This window comes from Polyodon spathula, chromosome 7 (genome assembly GCF_017654505.1).
Source record: "Polyodon spathula isolate WHYD16114869_AA chromosome 7, ASM1765450v1, whole genome shotgun sequence".
NCBI classification, from domain to species: Eukaryota; Metazoa; Chordata; class Actinopteri; order Acipenseriformes; family Polyodontidae; genus Polyodon; species Polyodon spathula.
In genome coordinates, this window is record NC_054540.1 from 25,571,035 (window position 1) to 25,588,053 (window position 17,019).

At 37.4% G+C, this 17,019-nt stretch overlaps 1 protein-coding gene across 1 annotated transcript in view; it reads left to right on the forward strand.

The window, feature by feature from the left end:
* Positions 1 to 1,465: 1,465 nt before the first annotated feature.
* Positions 1,466 to 17,019, forward strand: part of utp20 (UTP20 small subunit processome component) — a 38,075-nt gene continuing 22,521 nt past the window's right edge. Inside the window, exons 1-24 of the mRNA XM_041255066.1 lie at positions 1,466 to 1,672; positions 2,193 to 2,273; positions 3,517 to 3,583; positions 4,030 to 4,162; positions 4,305 to 4,493; positions 7,168 to 7,249; positions 7,348 to 7,485; positions 7,697 to 7,852; positions 7,941 to 8,081; positions 8,211 to 8,345; positions 8,453 to 8,530; positions 8,892 to 9,070; positions 9,390 to 9,545; positions 9,668 to 9,756; positions 9,846 to 9,951; positions 10,495 to 10,645; positions 13,839 to 13,901; positions 14,028 to 14,186; positions 14,317 to 14,393; positions 14,609 to 14,688; positions 15,014 to 15,257; positions 15,525 to 15,701; positions 16,246 to 16,336; positions 16,888 to 16,973. Coding sequence (XP_041111000.1) covers positions 1,628 to 1,672; positions 2,193 to 2,273; positions 3,517 to 3,583; positions 4,030 to 4,162; positions 4,305 to 4,493; positions 7,168 to 7,249; positions 7,348 to 7,485; positions 7,697 to 7,852; positions 7,941 to 8,081; positions 8,211 to 8,345; positions 8,453 to 8,530; positions 8,892 to 9,070; positions 9,390 to 9,545; positions 9,668 to 9,756; positions 9,846 to 9,951; positions 10,495 to 10,645; positions 13,839 to 13,901; positions 14,028 to 14,186; positions 14,317 to 14,393; positions 14,609 to 14,688; positions 15,014 to 15,257; positions 15,525 to 15,701; positions 16,246 to 16,336; positions 16,888 to 16,973 — 2,903 coding nt within the window. The 5' untranslated portion in view covers positions 1,466 to 1,627. The remainder of the gene's footprint in view (positions 1,673 to 2,192; positions 2,274 to 3,516; positions 3,584 to 4,029; positions 4,163 to 4,304; positions 4,494 to 7,167; positions 7,250 to 7,347; positions 7,486 to 7,696; positions 7,853 to 7,940; positions 8,082 to 8,210; positions 8,346 to 8,452; positions 8,531 to 8,891; positions 9,071 to 9,389; positions 9,546 to 9,667; positions 9,757 to 9,845; positions 9,952 to 10,494; positions 10,646 to 13,838; positions 13,902 to 14,027; positions 14,187 to 14,316; positions 14,394 to 14,608; positions 14,689 to 15,013; positions 15,258 to 15,524; positions 15,702 to 16,245; positions 16,337 to 16,887; positions 16,974 to 17,019) is intronic.

The following is a 17,019-nucleotide window of genomic DNA, read 5'->3' on the forward strand; positions in this document are numbered from 1 at the left end:
AAATGAACACTGCCTATATATATATATATATATATATATATATATATATATATACACACTATATGGTGGTGTATACAGTAAGTGGTGCCCATTGTACAGGTATATTATGAGGGGGTAGGTAGCCCAAGGCTACATAGTCCTGTGTGTTATATGTGCTTTCTGTGCTGTATCTAAACGGTATATCACCAGTATAACTATATTATTGTCATGTAATTTGAAAGAACATGGAGATAACAAATTAATAAAGTAACTATGCTTGTTTGAAATTCTTTATAATAAAAAAAACACTTCAACAGAATGCCAATAGAATAGAATGTATTATTTTGTATATGAATATGTAATTTATAATTTACATGAAATGAACACTGCCTATATATATATATATATATATATATATATATATATATATATATATAAACATATCTATTTGAAAATAACATTGTCCCTTTTCTCCTATATCTGTTTGACTGCTATCATCAGCAGCCGACACACACTAGTCTAGTCTCTCTCATTATCAGCACTGTTCTGCTTGCCTCAGTAGGTTGGTCTCAAGAGAGCTAACATTTCCCCTGCTTCTCTTCATGAAGAGCTGACTCCTCTTGAGCACTCCTCCATCCCTGCTGTTCTCTTATTCCATGACCCTGTCAAGGGCCGGTTCTCCAGTCCCGCCGCGATACAATATGCATGTAATAGTAATGGCAGTAGAAATAAACTTTTTGGATATCAAGTCACCTGGTTTAAAACCACACCATCTCCCAGAATCCTGCATACATCTATTAACAATATATGCACTTCACAGTTACAACATATACTGGTACAGACAGAAAATCCTGCATGGTCCATACTTTTTCTAGGCCAGCACTTCATGGAGCTAATCAGTTGTGGGCAAATAAGGGCCCGTGCTAACCATAACATGAAAAAAGGATTTAAATCATTTGTAAACCCAGTGCACAACAATGCAGATGTACAACACACACACACACACACACACACACACACACACACACTTCATAAAGGTAAATATATTTGGCGTACAATTACTTCAATTTGCAAATAAATATAGAATTATACCAAGATACATTCTTTACATGGCGATGAACATATAGGTTACTGGAGCGTGGTGCAAATGCGGAAATTGGGAACATACGTAATAAAACAAAGTCATTATGATGATAATAAGAATATTAATATACCATGGTGGTTATATTGATTCCACCGCGTTGACGACTTGTAGTAGTGTTATTTATTAAATGTTCATCCTAACAGTACGTGTTTTTTTTTGCAGACATTCTTTTGTGTTTTCTGTTTGTACGCACGGGGCGCATTCACAGAGATCATTCTGCGCCGAATCTGACCAATTTAGCCAATGGTCTTCTACGCTGCGCAGAATGATTTCTATTAACGCACCCACGATTCTCCACCTCGCCCCACGTCACGTGGTTTAGAACCGCACCGTCTCCCACAATCCTGCATTCAACATGGCTGCGCCCTTGTAGTAGCGGCGTGTGTGTAAACAGCGTCCACATTTCGAACTTTAGTATTACAAAAATTAAAAAATTGAAGATTTAAGGCCCCAATACAATTATTACACTTCATTCCGGGGAATATCATTAACACGAGACAGAAAATGAAGACAAAATCGTCATATCACAAGTCTGAGAATACTTACAGGGTAAGTAAGTTTGGTAGATTTTTTTCTGTCGATCTGAGATGTATATCCTGATGGGTCTGGAGCACGGCATATGTACGATATTTTGTACATATTTAAAGCACTCGATTAATAAACGCGGTGGGCGGACACAACAAAACAGCAGACAGTACAGTTATAACGATAGAGGTACTTAAGTTGTATGAATAGTGTAAAAGTAAAGCACCAAGTTGTATACGTGTTATAAAACTGCTACAATTACAAAAGTCATTAAAATAAAATAAAATGATAGTATATAATAGTAAATCATGAAAACCTGGAAGAGAGAGACATTTTAATCGAATAAGAGCAATGGTCCAACCTTTACGTTTTAACAATGGTGTCCCACGTGAGCCAAAAGCTGTAGGATGAGCAGCTACATCGGTGGCAGGTCGTAGTTGTGTATTCATGGGGGGTAGGAACATGTTTAAATAATTCAATACTTTTTTCATATCTTATCTATGCTATTCGAATTTCTGACTAATTTGTACTTATACCTTTACAGTTTCTCACGTTTTCGGAACGACTTGCCAATGTAAATATTGATGTTATTCATCGGATTGACAGGACTGGCAGTTACTCTGAGGTAAGAATTTTTTATTTTTTACTATAACACTCTTCGTTGTTTTGCACCCCCAACCCCAGAATGCTGTGCAAAACAGGCTGGCAGCCAATTGATTTATTTAATAAATAATCAAAGGATAGTACTGACTACCTAAACGTAGCAGCAGCAAATATAGTATTAGGTGGCCGGCTTATTTTTAAAATCGTGCTGTAACTGAGATTGCATCGGTTAGAATTGATTGAATCGTGTGATATTCATTAGCTTAAATAAGTGGTTCTCGAGTCATTTGATACTGGTGGACCAAATAAAATAATTGTATGGGGCTTCATAAGTGCTCATCCAGTAAAGGCACTACTGATCATACCGGTCAAGAGCTCACTGGTTCAAATCCTCTTTGTGCTCTTCTGCTGATCTTGGTTTGGGTTCCAAAGAGAGTGCTGCATTGGATTTTGTGCCCCTGTGGGTTGAGGACAGAATTAGGGTCAGGATTGTTCATCACCTTGTGTTTCGGCAGCCCCTGCTGCTCAGGTACCCCAGACTGGACCCTGCTTCCAGGGTAGTGTAGGGAGTAAAAATAATCAAGACGCAGAGACGACTGGTCCGGTTTCAATTGTTTCTTTTTTTTTTTTTTTTTTATTCTAAGCCACAGCAAATCAGCATGCAAAACTGAGATCTCAGGAGGGGATTTCAAAGTCCCCCAAGTTCTACACAGATTGTTTACATTTGTTTTATAGCATAATCATACCAGAGCAGACACCTCCTTTTGAGTCATTATTTAAGCCAGTCCTAGTAGACAGCACCCTGTTATACCTGACCTCTGTCTGGGCACTTATACGCACCATCTTAGTACGTTTCCACCACCCTCAGCTGGTTGGGTTCAGACATTTCTTTCTATGACGTTTTGGCATCATGTTTTTACCTTGACCTTGTTTTTGTAATTTTAACCTGTTAGTAGCCCTCCAGTGTCTTAGCAACATTTTTTGCTTAGGTTCAGCTGCTGAAAATAGGCGACTGGCTTGAACAGGGTAATGACGGTCATTTGGCCAGTCCTTCTGGTTGGTAAGTGGTTGCAGCAATGAGGTGACATGCAAAATGAGCATTTTGAAAGAAAATTGACCATTGAAAAGGTTGATAAAGGGGTGTTGTAGGTCTCTTAGGTGATTATCTAAACCTTGGGGTGCATGTATTGGCGATTTACTTTGTTTTTTGAAATCTATATATTTTTTATGAAGACGAGTTATATGCAGTTCCTTTTCTTCAACAGGAAGTTGAAACATATGTTTTTGAAGGACTTACGAAATGGAGGGACCTGAATCTAACCGAACATTTTGGTAAGTTTGAATTCTTATAGGCTTTGTCTGATCAGGCTAGCATGTTTAAACACCTGTATACATTCTGACGGGTGACTGTGCAAATACATTCAATTGGGTTGAAAGAAAAAACAGCCCTCTAGCCTCCATGGTGCACATTTCCTTTTCTTTTCTGTAAACATATAAAAAGCTACCAGTACTTTACTGCCACTGGTTCAAGGGTGACACTTCTTTTCCCCTGTGTTGTCAGTGCTGGTACTTGGTTGGTAGCTTGTCTTACTAAACCAAACACAAAACCCACACCATTTGTAAAATTACAATAAAGAATGTTTTTCAACTTACTTTTAATAACTTAAGTATAAACTGGTATAGACCTACAAAAAACAATGGTCTTTAAGCGTTAAATAGTAATACAGTATTAACCGACATATTTAAAATAAATAATTGCTGCTGATTTTATTTTACAGTGACGTTTTTCAAGGAAGTGTTCAACAAGTGCCAGTCTTTCAACCAGCTGGTTTTTCATCAGAGTACGATTGTGGAGAGCTTGAAGACACACCTCCAGGTCAAAGGCAGTCTAGCCTATCAACCCCTTTTGGAGTAAGTCCACTTTGCTATCCGCTTTGTGAAGCATTTGAAATAAAAAAATATATATATAAAAATAATCTGCCATCTAAATGAGTGTATGGGAGGAATTTGGCCCTTCCACGCACCTTATTCTAATACATTGTTTTTTGTGTAGCCTGGTTGTTCTGCTGGCCAGAGATCTGCAGACCGATTTCTACCCTCATTTCCGGGAATTCTTTGTGATTATCACCTCCCTGCTGGAAACGCAAGACACAGAACAGCTAGAATGGGTCTTCACCTGCCTCTCGTACCTGTACAAATACCTGTGGAGGCTAATGGTGAAGGATATTTCAGAGATTTACAGGTGAGCTTTTGTACTAAATGGCACAAATCTGTGAAATCGTCTTACCTGCATTTTAACGCCTATATATATTATATAAGATATAGATATATATAATATATATATATATATATAATATATATATATATATATATATATATATATATATATATATATATATATATATATATATATATAAATATCGGGGTATAATAAATATTAGGGGTGCACTGATAATCGGTAGCCTGTCGTCATGCACAGATATAAGGAAAAAACACTTATTCAGCGATCAGCCATTTTTATTGTCATTTTAGCCGATTTATTGTACAACGATATTCATGCTTGAATTTCTTCCAGCACAGAATGTAATGTTTGGTGAGGCGCACTTACTATACTAATTAATGATGCAAGAACACAGAGACGGTCATTTTTACTTGCAGTGCTGTGTAACATGCAATCAACCTGCCATATGTCTCAAAGAGCTGTGTATGGATTCATTTAAAAAAATATTTCAAGACAAAAATAGAATAGCTGAGTTGTGTGCAGCAGAACAGACCTAGCGCTGCATTAAATCCAACGATGAACTGGGAATAGAATATTATCGTGCTGTTTTAAAAAAAAAAAAAAAAAAAAAAACTCTTTGAATAATATTTAAGTCTTGGCATCCAAACATCAAAACAAGTCCTGTTAGTTAACATAGACTGCCGGTTTTATTATTATTATTATTATTATTATTACAGACTGTACTTCAATATGGCCTTCTGTAATTTGTTTGTCTTGCTTAATCGGCATTTGTTGCGGTTGTTTTCGGCAGCATTTTGAAGCAGAAATGGATTACTGCGCCATCTTTTGTAGTAAAAATTCAAGTTTGATTGAATTTTGTAACCTGAAATGTAATATGTTTATGACATCTTTTTTTCTTAAAGTGAACAATTTAAGTTGTGCTACATTTGAGCAGTGTATGCTTAAAATGAAAATTGAGCAAAAGTTGTTGTAGTTGACATTGCATAGGCTACATTTCTACTGTACAGTGTGGGTAGAGGTTATAATGCGCAATGCTTGACAGCAAGTGGCTATAAAATGTCACGTTATATTTTTTCTACAAAAGTGTTTTTACTAGTACAAATGCAAAATGTTGTTTTTGTGTGACTAACACAAATGTATACGTTGCTGTCAAGCACACAATATAATACATTATTCTTTGTGTTCATTTTCTGAAGTAAATGCAACAAGTAAAACAATACCTGTTCATTTATTATAAATACAACACGTAAACATTATTTATTATTTTAACATGTATAATTATAAAGCAGTATAAATATAGGTCCTGTGTCTGGTTGTAGTAGTTCAGTAGGTACAGTAGTTTACCTGCACTATCTATTCTCGGTATCAACGGATAAGGGTAGATAACCATCGGCTATCATTATCGGCCAAGAAAATATTTACAATGCCCTGTGAGCTGCAGTACAAAGTTGATATATGAGTCAGTCAAAATAATGAGTGGCAAGGCTGGATAGTAAATATCACATTATATACTGTAAAGCAGTAAATATTTGCCAGCCTTTTAGTATGCATTTTTCGCATACGAAGAAAAGTAAACATTTTGGGCACTAATATCTTAGTGCTGTACATATAATGAAGTAATATACTGCAGTAGTCTCCACGTATAGGAACACCTCCCAAGAGAAAGCTTTGCCTAAGGAAACACCATTGTGGTTAAACAGATTTTTCCCATTGTAAAAGCTTCGGGTAAAGGAACAGAAACTTTGCTTAAAAGAACACCGTCTTGGCACCGATAGTGATTCTTTCACAGTGGATACAGTACTCTCTTGTACAAAAGCAACTTGTCGTCGCAAGAGTGTCTTGAGGGACACAGATTGGTTTATTAATTTCGAGATCATGTCATTGAATTATTTTGCATTCTGATTTCCACGAGTGCACCTTATTGCTATAAAATGGCTTACCCTTAAATGAGACGCCAAAGAAACTGAAGCAACAGTCAAATCTGGATTTGGAAAATCCACATCTGGCCAACTCCGTGGAAATGAGACTAACTGAACATGAGGAGGAGCTAACAGAGTGTTAGTAGCTAACAGCTTGTCTATGACACTAACTGAAGAAATGTGTTTACTTCCTTGAAACTTTTATATAGTGATCTTCCCTGGCATTTGATTTATAGCTCAATTTCTTGGCATGTTATATGTACAATTCCCTGATATTTTATGTACTATATATACTTCATTCACTGGCCTTTTATGCACAGATAAAATAGTTCCTTGACATTTAATGTAAAGAGTTCGCTGACATTTTATGGAGTTGGTTCTCTGGCATATTGATTGTATATAGTTCCCCTCCCACAATTTAAAGATAATAAAAAAAGCATGCAAAAACAACGTGTATACAAAATATATCTGTCTCCTCATATTGTCCCTGTTTGAAAATGTTGGCCAACATAAAGGTTCACTTGACAACCAGGTATAAAGTAATTTGTCCCACTCCTGACTTGCAGACCTCAGCTCAGAGTGGGAAACTGAAGGCCCCATGTGAAAAAACTATAGACACCTCCAGGGGACAGCCTGCAGCTTCAGGCATTATAGTCCCTCGTTGGAAAATCTAGTTCTCTGCCTGTGGGCCATAGTTTCACACTATACGCCTATTTCCAGTCCATATTTACTAATATATATTTATTGTTTTACAGTTTGTATAGTACACTGCTGGCCCACACAAGAGAGCACATACGGAATTTTGCTGCTGAAAGTTTTGCTTTCCTTATGAGAAAGGTAAGAACAGCCATCAATTGTGTTTTACACACAGTTCCACTTTGGTTGTTTTTATTAAAGGTGGAATTACAATCCTCTTGTCCTGTTGTTACCTCCAGGTTCCAGATCTGAACAGCCTCTTTAACTGCATGTTTCTCGATCTGGAGGAGCACCCTGAGAAAGCAGAAGGTGTGGGGCAGCTGCTGTTTGAAATGTGCAAAGGGGTCAGGAATATGTTCCATTCATGTGCCAGCAAGGTAATTGTTTCTTGTATGTTTGGGCTACATCAGCCGTAAAAGAGCTGTATTGTAATAACACCTTTGAGATGTATATATACTGCAGCTCTGGAGTGATTAATAGGTAATGCTACATCCACTTTACCTAGGCTGTGAAATATTTTTTTTGCAACATACAGGATGCTGGGTTTGACAAACTGAATTATTTATTTTATAACACTCTTGCACACAGGCGTTTTCTGTTGCTCTTCAAAAACTGGGACCTGTTACAGAAAGAGAGGTGGAGCTGCCTTGGTCTACAGTGGGGGAGGTTCTTTGTCACATGGCTGAATCGTCAGCATCTTACGTGTACGAAGAAAACTTTGTAGTCCTTTGGGATTGCTTACAGGTACGTTGAAGACTGAGGTTGAGGATTTTTTAGAAACTTTTTTTCTCGATTTGGTGGGTTTCAAAAGTTCTCTTGTTGTTTTTTGCAGGCCTCTGTTTTGGAAGTGTTTCAAGAGCTGAATAATAACAGTGAATGTTCAGAACAAATTAAACGCTTGCTGCACATCTATGTCCTTCTTATAGAGCATGGGAAAGGGTCAGTGGTCACAAAGCCAGAAACTATTTGTGAGGTGAGATCCCAAAGTTTCCAACATTATTGTTCTTGCAGCCAAAATCCTCCATACATTTACTATAATTTAAAAAAAAAAAACAATAAACTTTTAATGCTAATTCAAGCAATTACTTCTTTTCCCCCCCAGACATTAATGAAACTGTTTCAAGTTCCTCAGCTTTCATTACCTTGCAAAGAGAAGATGTTGCAAGTGACCTCTTCTCTTTTCCTGGCTAACAATGTGTCCTTGCCTGGTACTTTGATAGAGGAAACCATTAAAAAGGTATGATTTATCCCTATGCTGTGAAAGCGCCAATAGAGAACACACGTTTTGTAGAAGAGAATGTTTTCTGTTCTTTTTATAAAGTATTCTGCCACCTTTATTTGCAGGTTTTTAGAAGTGGAATGGACCACGATTTAATTTTGCCATTTGCAGAGGACCTCTTCAGTATGAATCGGTTTGAACAGGTAAGCGAAATGGAATCGGTGTACTGTATAAATTATTTCTTTAGCAGGCAGAAATCAGTCTCCAACTCGACTTTGAGTTCAAAGCATGTTGCTGGCTGCAAACCTGTCAGTCGTTAGGTTTCATGATGGGACAGAAAAGCATTAAAGGAGTGGAGAAAATGTCACTCCTCAGGTGAAATGAACTAGGAGGTCCAAGTGTACCAGACTACCTGAAGCGAACATGCAGTCAGAGCTTTTTTAATGTAGTGTGCTACAAGATATCATTTATTTTAACAGGTGTTTGTGTGTATTTTTTTTTTTTTTTTTACAAAACTGGACATGTGAGAAACTGTATAGAAATGTTCCTTTTGTTTTGCCCCAGCTGTTCCTCCCCAGTCTCCTGCAGTATTTAGAGCAGGTTTTGGGGATGGATGACCCAATTGCTCAACAGCTGGCTCTGGAGATTCTCACCAAGCTGATCTTGGATAAAGCTGAACCACCAACTGATGGATCAATGGCCTTCGAAAAATACCCTCTGATCTTCACAGGACAGTCCTTGAGGTAAGCATTTTTTTTTCTATTTCCAGCCTAAGGAGAACTAATCCTTGTCTCAAACAGACCAAGACAGACCTGCCAGCTTGTAGTCATATTTGTTACAGGAGTGTGGGTGGGAGGGCGGATATTGTTGCTGAGTGATTTATTCGGCTTTCAAAATCAGTTTTAAACGTCTTCCTGTCTCTAATGGGATATATTCCAGTGGTCAGTTGGATCAGGCATTGTTTCTTAATTTGTACTGTAGAATAGCAGTTTGGAGTAACAATATGCCACTGATTTGTTTTTCTGACTTGTTTTATGTAATCTCTGAATACTGTTTTTTCAGCCTTGATGTAAAGAAGCAGAACCAGAAACGTGTGAATAAAGAAGCCAAGATGTCTGTGTTGGACCACGTTTTATCCTTAATTCAAGTTCCAAGTGGGGAGACTTTCACTGACCTGTCACAGCCATGGGCAGCCCTGGTAGTCCTTCCTCATATCAGGTAAAGTGAATGAACTCTGTAGGATGTGAACTGAAGTGATTTGAAAAGAGAATCTTCTGTGAAGAGGGGGGGGGGGGGGGGGGGATTAGAGGATTTCTTTTCATTTTCTGCGTCTATTTCAGGCCAATGGTTATGGAGAAAGTGATGCCTCACCTTACGTCCTTGATTGAGCAACTGTTAAATGCTATTGAGAACAGAACACTGGGGAAAGGTCTGTTTACACATTGACTATTCATTTTCATGGAAAGCAAATGGGTTTCATATTCACTACTAAAACAATTATTACCTCTTTTCATTCAGGAGGCCTCTTTGTAGCCAGGCAAGCTCTGAGCACCCTGTTGAGTTTCAATGAGTCAGCTGAAATCCTCACTCTGTTTTCGGTGGAACGTGTAAGGAACATTGTGAAGTATGTATCGAGTTCCATAAATAGATGCATATTTTCTGAGCATCGTCTTGCTCCAAATAATCGCCTAAAAAAAAAAAAAAAAAAATCGGAATTTGTCATTTGTCTTTGTTTTGTTTTACAAGAACTCCCAGAAGCCATCCTCCAAGCTTAGATGCTGCATTCCCTGTGATTTTACATGCTTTCGATATCCATTTCATTGAGTGTCAGGAATGAACACTGTAATTTTAACCATATTGAGATAATAAAACCACCTAGTGGAACTAGTCAGTACTGCAGCAAGACGACGTGGTCGTGAGGACCTGTTGCTTTACGGCAGTGCGTGATTGCTATTGTATGCGAGAGGCTGAAGGAGTATAGAAGGAATAATGGTTGTTGTTTAAAACCAAAATGTCTTAATTAATAAATAAGGAGTTTATAAGAATTACAAAAAGAATTACACAAACACTTATTTTGGCCCAGCTCGAGAATGGATGGTTACTAATATAAGCCAAATGGCTACGCCTTTTCTGTGCTCTAACACTAGTTAAACTATGCCACCTGTAGGAATTTCCCCTCGGATCCCTCATCTCTTCTGCTGGCAGACCTGTACTACACCAGACTGGCACTGAATGGCTGCACAGATCACCTCTCCCAGGATGCCATGCTCGAGTTATATGACAAACTCCACCCCAACCTCTCATCAAACATATCCAAGGTTACTTCATGTATTTTTATTTAGTTTTTTAATTTATTTATTTTAGGGGTTTTAATGTTAGCATTTTCTTTAAGTCGATTAATCATCCCATCTGGACGATTAATTAATCGATTAATCACATCTGTTTTTCTATAATATGCAATTGTAATGATAGACAACTAAAAACTGGATTTTTGCAAGCCTTTATTAATGACACAACGTTTTACAGGCAACTTTAAATTTAACAATTTGACAATAAATGAAAATGTTTACTTGCATGCAATCTGATATTAGCCAAAGCAAGTCTTTTAATATAATACATAGTATGCTGTGCCGTGCATTACTGTAAATTAGCAGCTGTACTACAAGTAATACTGTGTTAGATATGTTGGACTGTTTTTCGTATGAACTTTAGTTTTAATTTAGTTAGCTGAATTTGCCATAATTAAGTTTTAATTAACATTGTTTTAAAGAAAAATCAACTTACAAGGTTTACTGAGTCTAACGTTATATTCCATTTGAGCATGAACTCATGACTGCAACTTTTCCTTTGCAGTAAATCTTGTTTAGTGTAGAACATCGGAACAAGGAAGGAAAACTGGTCACCAAGGAAAAAAAAAACGACGGGGGGGGGGAAGATTTCTAATAATTTATAACATTATTTTATATATATATATATATATATATATATATGTGTGTGTGTGTGTGTGTATATATATATATATATATATATATATATATATATATATATATATATATATATATATATATATATATATATATATATATTACACACACACAAATCAAATAAAAATTCATAATCTAATGCATCAAAATTCCAGGCTGTGAGACCTTAAATGTCAAAAAAGGGATGGGGGACGAATACTTTTTCAAGGCACTGTGTATGTATGTATGTGTGTGTATATATATATATATAATTACACACACACACACATACACAGTGCCTTGAAAAAGTATTCGTCCCCCATCCCTTTTTTGACATTTAAGGTCTCACAGCCTGGAATTTTGATGCATTAGATTATGAATTTTTATTTGAGTCACACATTCTTCTTCAGAGTCCCCTCCAAAATGAAAGAAAATTGTAAACAATAAAATAAAAATTAAACTGAAATGTCATCATTTAAGTATTCATCCCCCTGGGTCAGTACTTTGTTGAACCAACTCTGGCAGCTATTACTGCCAGTAGTCTTTTCGGATAAGTCTCTATTAACTTTGAACAGGAGCAATATTTGCCCATTCCTCGTTGCTAAATTGCTCAAGCTGTGTCAAGTTAGTTGGGGAACGGTGATGGACAGCAATTTTAAGGTCTTGCGACAGATTTTCGATGGGATTAAGGTCAGGACTGACTGGGCCACTCAAGGACATCTATTTTCTTCATTAAGCCACTGCAGTGTTGCTCTGGCAGTGTGCTTTGGATCACTGTCCTGTTGAAAGACAAACTTCTTCCACAGTTTTTAGGCAGAGGGGCGCAGGTTTTTATCCAGGATTTCTCTGTACCACCATTGCACCATTCATCCTCCCATCAGTCCTGACAATATTGCCAGTCCCTGCTTGAAAAGCATCCCCATAACATGATGCTACCACCACCATACTTTACGATGGGGATGGTGTTACCTGGCTGGTGTGCAGTGTTTGATTTGCGCCACACATACCGCTTATCGTTCAGGCCAGAAAGTTACACTTTATTCTCATCAGACCACAAGACGTTCTGCCACATAACTGCAGTATCTTCTAAGTGACGTTTTGCAAACTCTTTGCAGGCAAGGATATGGGTTTTTTTCAGCCAGGGCTTCTTCCTTGCCACTGTCCCATAAAGACCCTTTTTGTGGAATGCCTTGGAGATTGTTAATACATGAACATCATCGTCCATCGCAGTCACTGATTTCTGTAACTCATTCAGATTCACAGTTGTCCTCACATTAGCTTCCCTAAGAAGTGCCCTTCTTGTCCGGCAACTAAGTTTAGAGGGGCGGCCTGATCTAGTCAGTGTGGTGGTAGTTTCGTATTTTTTCCACTTCTGTACGATGGGCTGCACTGAGCTCCAAGGGATGTTCAATGTCTTTTGAACCATTTCCCAGATTTGTGCTTCTCTATAATAACATCCCTGACTTGCTTAGAATGCTCTTTCATCTTCATTTTGATTCTTTCTTTTGAAAGTCTCTACCATACTGTGGGCCCATACACAGAGAGCGGTATTTATCCTCACAGATTAATTTAAAGCAGGTGATCCACTAATTTCTTACACAGGTGGAGTCCATCCGCAAATTGTGTGACTTGTTGAGGTAATATATTGCACCTGAGCAAATTTAGGCTTGCAATTACAAAGGGTATGAATACTTTTTTAATCTGATAATTACAGTTTTTCATTTTTAGTAAATTGTTGAAAGCTTTTGGAATTTCTTTTGATTTGACATGGTGCTCAGGGCTTTGTAGATAGGTGGGAAAAAATCTAAATTTAATCTATTTCAGATTTTGAATCTGAGACTCTTAAATGTGAAAAAGGGATGGGGCCTGAATACTTATTCTCACCCTCATTTTGCTCGTTTTCTACATTCTGCATGCAGCAAATCCTGTAAATGAAACTAAGTGCTAAGCCCCCCTCCCTATTTCTAAACTTAAGCTGTATCTAAATCTAGATTTTTATTTGTGAACAAAATGTATCTGATATTAAAACCTGGCGCCGCTACACTTTCAAATGAAGGAGGGCTGGGAGACGGAGGCGCTGAGCTGCAATAGGTCTGAAACGACACAAGCTCTGTGGACGGGGGCATTAAACACGATCCCTGCCTTTGGTAGTTGATCAAATCAATCATCCTGGAGACCCAGAGTCTGCTATTTACCATGGAGCTTTTACAGTCGCCAGGAAGTCAGAAAAATGTATTTTCCAGTCAGGTCTTGTCGCCCCCCCCAATAACCTCAGAAAAACAGTGTCCTAGGCGATGGCAAAATGTTGGGTATGTCTCCCTGTAGCCCTTTTGCCGCCATCTTTCTAGGTTTTGTTTTCTCGCTATGCTTTTCGCTACAGCGTGTGGGTAGACTAGATTAATCGATGAATGATTTTTTTATCAATCAGCACCCACAGGCACGATTCAAGATTCATCTTTAATCGATTAAAACCCTTAATTTATTTGTAACATATGGCATATTATTTTGCTGACTTTAAAAAAATTAAAAAAAAATGTTTTTTATTTAGATTCGACTGCTGACGTTGAGAATTCTTAGTCACTTTGAAGTTGAGCTTCCCAATAAGCCAGAGGTATGTCTTTTATTTTCTTTACAAATTGAAATGCCTTTTGAAAATTTCCTTTAAAGCCAAACAATAGCAATGTTAGAGTGTCCATTTTCATTGAAAAAAAAAAAAAAAAACTGCATTTCTCTCTAGGAGGATGAAGGCACAGAAATGCAGTCAGTATTCACAATTTCACTTCAAGCAGAGCTGGTCCCAGCAACTGTCCACGACTACAGAGAAAAGCTGCTGCACCTTCGTAAACTGAGGCATGATCTGGTGCAGGCTGCTCTACCCAAGGGTTCCTTTCAAGAGGTAAGACACTTTAAAGAGGTTTAAAGAAGTCTTCATGTAACATTATACATACTCAGGAAGTCATTGTTTTGTATGTGCAGATATAAACAAATATGGGTCATTGTCTGTAAGTTGTTTGTTTTTCTCCCAGGTCCCGCTAAGTTACCTGATCGGGATGCTATATATAAACTTCAGCCCTCTGTGGGATCCTGTGATTGAGCTTTTAGTGTGAGTATACTGTAGAAGCTGTGTTATAAGGTGCTAAATTAAATTTGTGTGATTGTCTTAAAGATTTCTTTGCTTTTTGTTTTTTTGTTAAGGCTTTTGTCATTCTCTCATCATAATGGTATTAACTGTGCTGTCTCTTCATTTCGCTGCCTGTAGTCTTTTTGTCATTTGAAAGTGTGGACTTCTGAAATGTGCTTATTCCTTTCTTGTTTCAGGTCTCATGCAAAGGAAATGGACAACAAAGATTTCTGGAAAGTCTTCTATGAGCATTTAGATAAGGCTGCAATTTCAACAGGTAAACCCTAAATATACAAGAGTGCTACATCAGGATTTTCATATGACTCTGGGGACGTTTGTCACATTAAGTTTTGACATGTACATGTACACACAGTTATCTAGATGTGATGGAGGAAAATAAGTTATATTAAAGGGCTCGAAATTGATTTACAATATGTGACAAGAGAGTGAAGTAGATAGTGGGCTGCATAAAACATAATTTTTTTTAACGGATGGCTATTGTACTAATGACCTGCACAACCTACTGTACAAAAGTTTTTTGTGATATGACTACTTGTTAGGTATGTGTCTGTGTGACTTACTAGGTACTGATCTTTTAACAGAGAAAGAACTCCTGGATGAAGTTGAGGATATGCAAAGTTCGGCCCTTGATCAAGACCATGACAAAGTGCAGAGTGGAGATGTAGGTGTGCTGTACCTAGAGCAGCTACAGTCAGCCACAGAGATCGATGAGAGGACTGACTTTACCAACTTCAGGTTTCTGCTGTGGAAGGCTATGGCCTTGTTCCCAGACAGAGTGGAACCTCGCTCAAGAGAACTTTCACCTCTGATGCTCAGGTTCATTGAGTAAGTTCAGTTTTCCCTGAGATCCCCCTCCAAGGGCTTGATGGACTGAGATATATTAGCAGTCTTTAGAGATATTAACCATCACAGAAATGTAAAGCAAGCAAGTCCTGACTGCAGTTTGCGATACATACCTTTTATAATAAATGTAATCTGATCCCTGAGTGGCTCGTCTTGTAAAGTCACAATGAGGCACTCCATGTCCTAAATGGACATTCAAATTTGAATGTAAAAAAAAATAAAAATACAATCTTTCTCCCTCATTGTTAGAAATGAATATTACCCAGCTGATCTCCTGGTAGCCCCAACACAAGATCTGAGGAAGAGGGACAAGACCCCCGAGGACCTGCCAGAGGATGTGACTATGATGGAGGAAGAGGAAGATGCAGCCCTAGCTGAGGATGCAAAGCAAGCTATAAAAAAGAGGCCAAGAAGGGCAGCTGCTAAGTAAGAGCCTGGTTGTTTTGCATAAGAAGTACTGTTTCACTGTAACAGTGTTTATGGTACAACTAATTCCATGGTTTTGAATTAATGTGCTGATGTTGGTGTCAAAGGTTTGCTGTGAAGGTGTTAATTAACTTCTCTGTTACTTTGTATCTGACCTGAGAACTCTGTTACTTTCTCAACACATTCTTAAGAGGTGTTTTTTTTTTCTTGAATTATGAGGACTGACCTTTGTTCTCAAAAAAATACATTAAGCATTGCCCACATAGTTCCATAACATTATACAGTGGGTCATTGTAACTTGTTGACTATTTATAAAACACTAAAGGTTTTAGTTTTGCCTTTTCTTAACAATAAATGTCAAGATATAGTTCATTACTGTTGAAAGACCTGCATTGGAACAGGTTTACAAAGCTGCTTTCCATTGTCCTAACAGTAATACCTGTTCCTAGTTGCTTGATTATAGCTTTATTGTAGTAGTATTATTATTTTTATCAAGATTCCCAACCAGTTTATTTAGTTTCCTAAATGGTCTTTGCATTTGTAGGCAGCTGATTGCCCATCTGAAGGTTTTCTCTAAATTTTCCAACCCACGTTCACTTTATCTGGAACCAAAGCTGAAGGAGTTGTACACTCAGGTATTTAACTTTGTTTTTATTATGTCTCTAAATATATTTATTAAGGTTAGTCCCAAGATAAAAGCACAGTTCCTTGGATTCAGTTTCAAAGTGGTGCCACTAATCGTTATAGCAGCTTTTTAAAAAAATAAATAAATAAATAAATAAAACTATACAATTACGATGACAAATGTGTGCATTTTAATTTAATGCTTACACTATATAAAATGTCAAAAGCAATCGCTTATCTTTCACAGTTGTTGTTTTGTAATTTTTAAAAACTACTTAGGGTTTATGCACAAGGTTGTGTTGTTAAATAATTTGTTAAAAAATAAATGAACAAAGGTTCTGTATTTACAGGTATCCATTTATTCTTGAACGCTAGCTTTACATGTTTTCAGTCACCTATAATGCAGATAACCTAAACCTGTTTGTTTTTCCTAAACCACCTGGAAAGGCAGTTTCAGACAACACTTCAACGTATCGTGACAGAGTAGTTTTGACCAGCAAGGCCGAGGTGGTGGCTCTAAAAGGGCTTTGTTATTATTCGTCTTGTTTTTGTTTGTGTTTAGCTGCTGTGCCACCAGGACCAGGAAGTCCAGAAAATTGCATTGGAGTGTCTAATGACTTATAAAGATCCACACCTGATGCCTTATAAGTAAGACTGATAATATACTGTCTGTCTCCTTTGCCAATGAGTTCAT